This window comes from Engraulis encrasicolus, unplaced genomic scaffold, assembly GCF_034702125.1.
Source record: "Engraulis encrasicolus isolate BLACKSEA-1 unplaced genomic scaffold, IST_EnEncr_1.0 scaffold_40_np1212, whole genome shotgun sequence".
NCBI lineage: Eukaryota > Metazoa > Chordata > Actinopteri > Clupeiformes > Engraulidae > Engraulis > Engraulis encrasicolus.
Genome location: NW_026945709.1, coordinates 127,025 through 136,966, shown reverse-complemented (window position 1 = coordinate 136,966; position 9,942 = coordinate 127,025). Strand labels below are relative to the sequence as shown.

The following is a 9,942-nucleotide window of genomic DNA, read 5'->3' as shown; positions in this document are numbered from 1 at the left end:
TGTGTGTGTAAGGGTGGAAGTTTGTGTGCGTGCGTGTGTGCATGCCACCACCGTTTAACTTCACCCACCCACACTGGTACCGCTTTGTATGCCTTTATTGGTGATAGGATAGTGAGAGAGGGACAGAAAATAAGTGGTGAGAGAGACACGGGGAAGGACTGGCAAATGACCCAGGCTGGAATCGAACCTGGGTCACTGCCATTTTAACCCAGTGCCCTACCGTTAGGCCACGGTAGGGTCATCATATATTATTGTTAGTTTAACACTAAATTGATTAACCGGCTGCTGTCAGCCAATCACAAAATAGAGGACAATTTATAAGGGGTGTCTTCACTTTGCTTGTGTAAAAACTTGAGAAAGGTCATACGGGCCGAAACGTTGTTTTGTTAATAAATTGCAGCACGATGGACAAGAGTCTGCGGTATCTTCTTCTACGAAGTTTAACACTAAAGTCATCAGTATATGACACTTTGACCAGGCCTCGATATATAAAAAGCCAAAGATTCCCCTTTCATGAAAACACCTGAGGATGCTTGTCGCATGCGCCGAAAATAAATAAATAACAGAAAAAAAACGCTGTGTGGCAACAGGTTTTTTTCCCTGGAGTATGTGTTTCCTTTGTTCTGCAGTTCCTGTTTAGCATTGCATAGTGATCCAAAAGGCTACCACTGTGAAAAGAATGTTTTTCAGCGATGGATAAGTATTGGGAAGGGTTCATGTCTAAACAACCTGTGCTTATACAACATGTCTATCAACTAATCCCTTCGTCATGACAGCCATTTGTTTATTACTGCATCTTGTCTGAATTTTGTGACTGGGAATAAAAGGTGGAATTAATACATGTCTACACCACAGCTCCGTGATCCACCCAGGACCCCCTCTGTTAGCCACTCTAAGGTCCTGACCCACCACTTAACCCTATACTGCACACATTATTATCCATCATGGAAAAAAATCTTACTGTGGTTTTTCTCACATAAAATGGACTTCTTAAGACATATTTGCAATTTTTTTCAAAAAAAAAGTTTTTTGGGGGGGTTCTTTTAGGTTTGTTGCCATATGGCAACATTGTGCAGTTACGGAAAGGATCCAGTGTACATTTTCCCTCCAAGACCAAACAAGGGTCATTCAACATTATGGATTATTTATAGAAATATAATTGTTTTTGTCTCAGAAAAACATTGAAAGTTTACCCACAAGTTCAAGGGAGTTATTTAACACATTTTTGCCACTGAGAGACTAAGTGAATACTGTTTATTATATCCCCAAAAAACAGTATTTCAGTGGTATTATATTGACCAACCACCAATGAATATATTTGGTGTTAACACAATATCTGTGCATAGATTTGCACAAAAATGTGTATGGTAACTGTCTACAATATGTACATGAACTGATTTAATTTTGGAAGCCAACACTTTCAAGATGGCCGACATTCAAGATGGCCGATTTGCGAGTCAGGTATCTTTCATCATAAACGACAGTTTATTTGTCATAACTTTTGAATGGATGCTTGGATTTACACTAAACCTTGTGTGATAACACTCTACAATAAGTAAATAAGCCATGTAAAAATTGTGAGGCCAGTGTTTTCAAGATAGTTGACTTTCAAGATGGCTGACTTTGAAGTTGGCAAGCTTTTGGGACGGCCTACCTTTTGTTTACGCTACAACTTTTCAATGGGTGCTTGGATTTACAGTAAATCTTGTGTGTTAATAATATCATTGGTTTATGAGCTGTTTGAAATGTGGAGATTATGCTTTTAAAATGGCTGACTTTCAAAATGGTTGACTTTGTACAATAATTTGTGATCGTTGAACGTTGTGTGCTAATTAGCCTAATTATAACAGACACATGAAGTCAAAACATTTTGGAGGCTTCAAATGGTCAAGATGACAGTAGCTTTATGCTCTAATCTGGGGTTTGGGGATTTTTGTGGTATACCTCTGGCAGTCTGGGGAGGCTGCATAGGCCTTGTTCGCTCTATTTATCTATTATTTATATTTAAATACCAGGAAATGCCAAAAGAATGGTATGTTGCCATATGGCAACACCGTGCAGTATAGGGTTAAGAAACACTGGTCTACACCATAATCACCAACCCACCCACCCATACAGCATCATCTGCAGCACCTGCTGGCAGCATCCTCCTCATCGCCAACACCACACACCATTAGGCACACAAGAAACACCTACTTTTAATCCCTATTCGACAGCGCAATCACCCAAGAGCATACTCACCACCATCCCCATCACCATCGTGCATTCACCATCATCACAGCCACCCCTTCTTCCATCCTCATCACCTCCTGTACATGCAACCAGCAGCACCACCACTGTGTACCACTCACCCCTTGCCATGCCAACAGGGGATAATCATCACCATTGGCAACAACATCCTCATCATCCACCACCCACTACCCACACTCACAGTCAAGGGCGCCGACAGTGGGGGTACAAGGGGACAGTTTTCCCGGGCCAAGGGAGACCGGGGGCCCAGATTTGGGTGCTCATTACATTTATATGTATTGGGCTGAGGGGCCCTTTCATATGTCTTTGTCCTGGGCCCGGCCAAAACTGTCAGCGGCCCTGCTCACAGTGAATAAGCTCTGCCATGGCTGAGCACATGAGTGTTGTGTGTGTGTGTGTGTGCGTTTGCGTGTGGGTGTGGGTGTGGGTGTGGGTGTGCGTGTGCGTGTGCGTGTGCGTGTGCGTGTGCGTGTGAGTGTGTGTGTGTGTGCGTGTGCTTGTGCGTGTGTGTGTGTGTGTGTGGGCGTGTGTGCGTGCGTGCATGTGACACACTGAGAGGCAGGGAGAAGAGACGATAGGCATACCATGTGTGAAAGACAGATAGTGAGAAGGAAAAACATGAAAGGAGAGAGAGAAAGAAGGAGAAAGAGAAAGAAGGGAAATAGAGTGCATGAAAGATGGAAGAGAGAGAGAAAGAGAAAGAGAAAGCGAGAGATGAAGAGGGAGGAGGAAGGGGAGATAGGGCGTGTGAAGGACCATAAGGTGGCTACACTAAACTGTGAGCTAGTGCCCCCTTCTCATAATGTTATTTTGCTACCATGTTTCACTATTATTTCCTGCTATCTTACTGTAGGGCTTGGGCCATAACAAGTTGATAGGGACCTACGGTATACGGCAGATGGAATAGAGTGGAAGTGGGAGGAGTGTGATCATGGGGGTGTCAGGGTTGGGTGATGATGGAGAGGGTTGGGGAAGGGGCAATCTTGCCAGCACCTGCAAAGCATTCGCTTCTGCAACCGCCCATTTCCTCTCCACTCCTTCCTCTCCTCTCCTCTCCTCTCCTCTCCTCTCCTCTCCTCTCCTCTCCTCTCCACCCCTTCCAGCCCACTCATGTGAGGGTATAGTCTATTACTCTGAGGCCTTGAGGAGCTCACAGTAAACCAACACAATCAGTGCAGAGGCATCCAGGCAAGTGCGCAGACAAACAAACTCACGCACCCAGGTACACTTGCACACACGCGCGCGCGCACACGCACACACACACGCACACGCACACACACACCCTGGCGGTTGCTTGACTTGGAAAGGTGAAAATGAAAACAACCCACGAGCAATATGACACTGAAGCGCTTTTTAACATTTATATATCTTTTTATTTACTAATTTGTTATTCATTTATAGCGTGATCACCCCACAATAAATTCATATTTATGACAGGGCCCAGTCTTGGCACACTGCAAGAGAAAATGAGGATAAGAGAAGGGGGTTGGGACATGGACAACGGAGAAAGTTAATCATTTTTACTGCTCTGCTTGCTCACAGATGGCAATATTAATCTGAGATTAGCTGGGGGATGTGGTCAGTGATCACTGGGCATGAACCAAAACCTCTACAAACACCATCTATCTCACTCTATTAACTCTCACTGTGTTTTCTCTCTCTCTTTCTCTCTCTCTCTCTCTCTCTCTCTCTCTCTCTCTCTCTCTCTCTCTCTCTCTCTCTCTCTCTCTCTCTCTCTGTTTGCTCTCCATGGATGGCTGATGGGAAATCCCCCATCGGTGGCTGATGAAGGTCAATGGAGTGTGAGCAGGTCGTGAGTAAATCCCCTTCCTTTCTCCACTGGCTACAACACAGCACTCGCTTGGAGCCTCTCGCTTCAGTTTTCCACAATCAGAGAGGATCAAAAGATACGTTCAGGTGTCAGAGGGGTTGTTTATTATTTATTATTTATGAATGTGAAGAATATGAAATGAGGGGAAAACATAGGAGTAAGATATGAATGTGGAGTCAATCCCTTTTCTTCCGCTGGCGGCTTTCCTGTACACTTGGCCACCCGTAAGCCTGCCGAGAGCCTGATCTCAATAGCCTTGTCACTTTTGCTTCGGTTTTGAAAATCAGAATCAACAGACAACTAGAGGTGTCAGAGGCGTTGTTTCTTCATTCACTATGTTATATGCTTTTGTAAGAATATGAAAGAGGGGAAAATCTTCACACTGGGTAACTGTAATATTGAATGAGTCCACCTCCGGAACCTCCTGACTCTAACACAACTGCCCGTATCTGAAACGGGATATTTGTTTCAGTCTGTTATTGTTTGAAATAAATATTATATGGGTGTAAACAGCGGGGTGTGTTTTTTCACCCGTTTCAAAGGGACCATCTGTTGCATGCAGTGAGTGAGAAGGCGTTAAAGAAGTAAAGCAAGCTTCTGGGCAGTGTGATGAGACTGTAAAGCAAAGAGGGTGGAGTAATAAAGAGGCTTCAAAACACGCCCACTCAATGCAAAAGTGTGTGCTCAAGTTGGGTCTCCTAAGGGGGCGTTGTCCCCTCCTTCTTCTTCTATTTTTGAGGTGTTTGCACGAGAAGTGCGCTACTGCCATCTACATAACTAAGGGGACTCCATTTATTCTCAACCTCAGGACTCCGAAGGTCTCCTAACCGAAGGCCTCCTAAAGGGGCGTTCACCCGACATAAAGTGGATACCAGAAATGAACTAGAATGACTTATCTCTGTCTAAAGTATCTCTGTATAAAGTCTTACCTGTGTGGTGCATCCAAATGGTGTGAACTTTTACCTATATGGTGCTTGCTTGTGAATGGTGTGGACTCTTACCTGTGTGGTGCTTGTTTGTGATTGGTGTAAACCTTTACCTGAGGGGTATCTTATTTGTTTGTGATTGGTGTGAACTCTTACCTGTGTGGTGCTTGCTTGTGATTGGTGCAGATGGCTGTCTGGTAGTCGTGGCTCACGCACACCTTGTGGGGAGGGCAGCGCACCTTCAGACACGGATCCTTCGTCACATCCAGACCTGGAACACAGAGAGAACACCAGGAAGGACATTATGGTATATTGTTTACATAAGGTCTGCTGGAGTCAACAAGCAAAGCTGTAAACTGCAGGTGTGATGGGAAGATCTCTGGTCAACGAGGCAAAGTAGGTAGTAGTAAAAATTATTACAGAACATGGTGCAAAAAGCCCATGTTTCACACTTTCCGTCATTTCACTGTCTTTGGCAACAGACAAACGCCATTTGGCATGGTCGGCGACTAAACTGACATAATACACAATACACAACACATGCTGTATCTGACATTTCACTGCACCCCGACATTATCACACACACACACACACACACACACACACACACACACACACACACACACACACACACACACACACACACACACACACACACACACACACACACACACACACACACACACACACACACACACACACACACACACACACACACACACACACACACCACCATCATTTACATCTTCCTTATCTTGTGTGTGTGTGTATATGTGTACGACAATTTACATAGGCCTACTGCCATCAAACCTGCAGTTTATGGCTTTGCTTGTTGACTATAGCAGACCTTATGTAAAATGTCACAGAAAATTTCCATGCATATGCACGCACGTACGCAGGGTAATATCCCCAGCGCGCTCTTCTTTCTCATCCTCCTCCTTTTCCTCTCTCAAATCTCCTCTCCCCTCCCTCTCCCCTCTCTCCTCCCTAGCAACCCCCTCTCACTTTCCCTCTCCCTCTCCCTCTCCCTCTCCTCTCCTCTCCTCTCCTCTCCTCTCCTCTCCTCTCCTCTCCTCTCTTCTCCTCTCCTCTCCACTCCTCTCCTCTCCTTTCCTCTCCTCTCCTTTCCTTTCCTCTCCTCTCCTCTGCTCTCCTCTCCCCTTCCCTCCTCTCCTCTCCTCTCCTCTCCTCTCCTCTCCTCTCCTCTCCTCTCCTCTCCTCTCCTCTCCTCTCCTCTCCTCTCCAATCCTCCAGGCTTGTCTGGTAATATCTATCTCTCTCCATCCTGCCTCCCTCTCCTCCTCTCTCGGCCTCCCTTCTTCTCCACCTCTCCTGCCTCTTCGCCTCCTCTTCTCTACTCCTCTCCTCCCCCTGCCTCCCTTCTTCTCCCCCTCTCCTGCCTCTTCACCTCCTCTCCTCTCCCCGTGTCCTCCAGGCTTGCGTGGTAATATCCACGCTGCTCGGGGCCATTAGAGTGAGGAGGCGCAGGTGGCTTTTGCTCAAGGTGACAGAGATCACAGGCTCACCAGATGCAGAGAGAGAATTCAATCAGACCAACATATTCCACCCACACCCCGCCTCCCCCTCTCTCCCTTTCTCGTATGGCAGCACACCTTCTCTCTCTCTACCCCAGGAAACAAAACATCTCTCATACAAAAACACATTCTCTCATTTACACTCTCTCTCTTACACACACTTTGTAACTCGCTCCCGTTTGCTGTTTGCCATCTCTCCACAGCTCTCTCTCCACAGCTCTCTCTCTCTCTCTCTCTCTCTTTCTCTCTCTCTCTCTCTCTCTCGCACACACACACACGCACACACACACACACGCACGCACACACACACACACACACACACACACACACACACACACACACACACACACACACACACACACACACACACACACACACACACACACACACACACACACACACACACACACACACACACACACACACACAATAGCACCCTGCAAGGTCAGCAGTAAACCATTACTCAGATTATAATATTGGGCCAAAACTCTGCTGTTGCATAAACAGTGCCCACTGCTGAGTTGTACAAAAAATGAACAGATTACAGAGAACAGAGGGATATACAAGGACAAGAAACAAGGAGAAGTAGTCATGCAGAGAAAGAGAGAGAGAGAGAGAGAGAGAGAGAGAGAGAGAGAGAGAGAGAGAGAGACAGACAGACAGACAGACAGACAGACAGACAGACAGACAGACAGACAGACAGACAGACAGACAGACAGAGAGAGAGATAGAGAGAGATAGAGAGAGAGATGGATGGACAGACAGAGAGACAAACAAACTGGCTTCTCAATCTCTCTTGCTCTCTTTCATGCATTTCTCCTCTCTTGATAACAACCCCTGCCTTCCCTTTTTTCATCTCCCCATTCCCCCTTCTCTCTCTCTCTCTCTCTCTCTCTCTCTCTCTTTCCACATTCACCTCTTCCTCATGTATGTGTTTCTCTCTTTCTCTCTCCTTCCTGGGTTGTGCCCTGTCTTGTCTGTCTCTCTCTCTGTTGGGCTCTGGCACAGGTTGGACAGAGGACGGCCGAGGAGGATGGTATTTTGGTGCAGGAGCTGGCCTTCAGAGGAGGGAGGCATCCCCCTTCCTCTCTTCCTATCCTTCATCATATTCATTCACTTTGTCATCCTCTCTTTCTCTCTTTCTGCACCTCTTCCTCCTCCCTGTATTGTACTTTGACCTTCACTGTCTCTGCCTCCTTTGGGCTCTGGACTCTAGCCTGAAACTGGCAGGGCAGGGGATGGCAGAGGGGGATGGCAGAGTAGGAGTGGCATCTCTGTGCTGGAGCCGGCCTGCTGCCAGCCTGCTGTTGCCCTGGCCCATCGCCATGCCAACTGGCACCTAACGGGCATGACGAGGCACATTAGAACGCTTCATAAGCCGTGTGGCATTCCACCACTCTCCATACACACACATGCACCAAGCATAGATGCAGGCAAACACGCACACGTACACACACACACACACACACACACACATACACACGCACACGCACACACACACACACACACACGCAACTGCTTTCCACCTGATGTGGATACATTTGAAATCCATTCAATAACTCAACATAAGGCACAAAGTTATGAATAGTGAAAGTAGTAGTGCAAAATGGATAAATATCACTACACAGTGACAAAATTGATAGAATTTTTTTTTAAACTATTTTTTTAACTGACTTAACTGTCCTATTGAAAGGTGTTGCATAGTCCATAACACCCAGCTACCCAGACCCCACTTTTATTCTGCCAGGGTTCTTTACTCTGTGCTTGCTCGACACGTGGAACTACACCTTCTTTTGAATATTGTATCAATATAGAGGCGGTCATATACATGTAGGGGCCTACTCTATATCCCCATCAGATGGTTGGATTAGATCTGATCTGATCGTTCCAAAACACTGCATGTAAACAACTGTTGTGCAAACTTCAAAGGATTAGAGGAGAATCATGAACACACCTGCCCATCCCCATAAACACACACACACACACACACACACACACACACACACACACACACACACACACACACACACACACACACACACACACACACACACACACACACACACACACACACACACACACACACACACACATACACACGCACACACATGCACACACAAAAAACTACACAGAAAACACTACAAACAAACTCGGTCTACGTTTTCCTCATGAAAATAATGAAATACATGATGAGACATCAAAGCAAAGACATGATGTCTCATTTAAACATCTCCCAGGAAGACCTTCATTAGTGCTGTTTTGATCACAGAATGCAACATGGCGGCCGGAGGTGTGTTTGGGGGAGCTAATTGTTGTTGCTTGTCTCTGCCCAATGTTCAAAACAGTAGGGTGCTCTCTCTCTCTCTCTCTCTCTCTCTCTCTCTCTCTCTCTCTCTCTCTCTCTCTCTCTCTCTCTCTCTCTCTCTCTCTCTCCTGTTTCTCTATTTTTTTTCTCTTCATCTTTCTCTTTCTCTCTCCCTTTCCCTTTCTCCATCTGTCTCTCTCAATGTCCTTCTGCCGGAGACCTCATGTAGTGTCTAGCAGGATGTTGATACTGATCCATCAGATGTGACAAGGATACTCAGCCCACACATCTGTTCATCCTTCCCAGTGGTTTCTGTCCCCTCTGCTGTGTCTGCTCTGTCTGGATGAATAAGAGAGGGAGTGGACAGAGGAGTAACGGAATGGATGAGTGATAAATTGACTGAATGACAGTGTCTGAGTGAATTACAGGAGCAAAACTTGAGTGACCTTGACCTGTTTTTCAGTAACAAGCTCACGGCTTCCCCCATTGCGGTAAGAAAATTCTGTGTTAATTCAACCCTTAAAGTACTCTAGAACGAAATACACTCTGGAGGGAGTTAAGTTCAATCTTTAGGGGTTAACACTGCAATTTTAAAAGTTTCTTGTTTTCTCCATGGGGGTGGGGCATCAGCGAAGAGGGAGACCACAAGAGCAAGTTGAGGATGGGAGCTTGGATACAGAATGTACCCATAGAGTGAGAAAGTGAAGAAGAAAAGGAGGGGAGGAGGCAGAGAGACTGACAGGGAGTGAGAAAATTATTTGGCGGGAGTGAGGAGGAATGTAGGAGGGAGTGAGGCAGAGAAGAGGTGGGGAAAGGGTGACCGTCAGAGAGAGAGAGGGGGCGGGGGTGAAGAGGTGAAGAAGAGGGAAAGGTGAAGGAGAGGGGAGCAACAGAAGCTCTGACAGAACTGAGGGGCTTCAACCACCTCTATACTTCCCCCTCTGACTCACTCACGCATGCACGCACGCACGCACACACATACACGCACACATTCAAGTGCACGCACGCACACACACACTCGCGTGCACACACTCACGTGCATGCACGCACGCACGCACGCACGCACACACACACAGCCTGTCAAGACTGACTTCA

The 9,942-nt window shown here is 46.4% G+C and overlaps 1 protein-coding gene across 1 annotated transcript in view; it reads right to left on the bottom strand.

The window, feature by feature from the left end:
- The window catches only part of LOC134443953 (testican-1-like), a 126,331-nt gene extending 116,997 nt beyond the window's left edge, over positions 1-9,334 (bottom strand). The window contains exons 1-4 of the mRNA XM_063193462.1: positions 9,323-9,334; positions 7,727-7,881; positions 5,460-5,521; positions 5,164-5,278 (exon numbers count right to left, since the gene is read on the bottom strand). Coding sequence (XP_063049532.1) covers positions 5,164-5,278; positions 5,460-5,521; positions 7,727-7,881; positions 9,323-9,334 — 344 coding nt within the window. The remainder of the gene's footprint in view (positions 1-5,163; positions 5,279-5,459; positions 5,522-7,726; positions 7,882-9,322) is intronic.
- Positions 9,335-9,942: the final 608 nt, after the last annotated feature.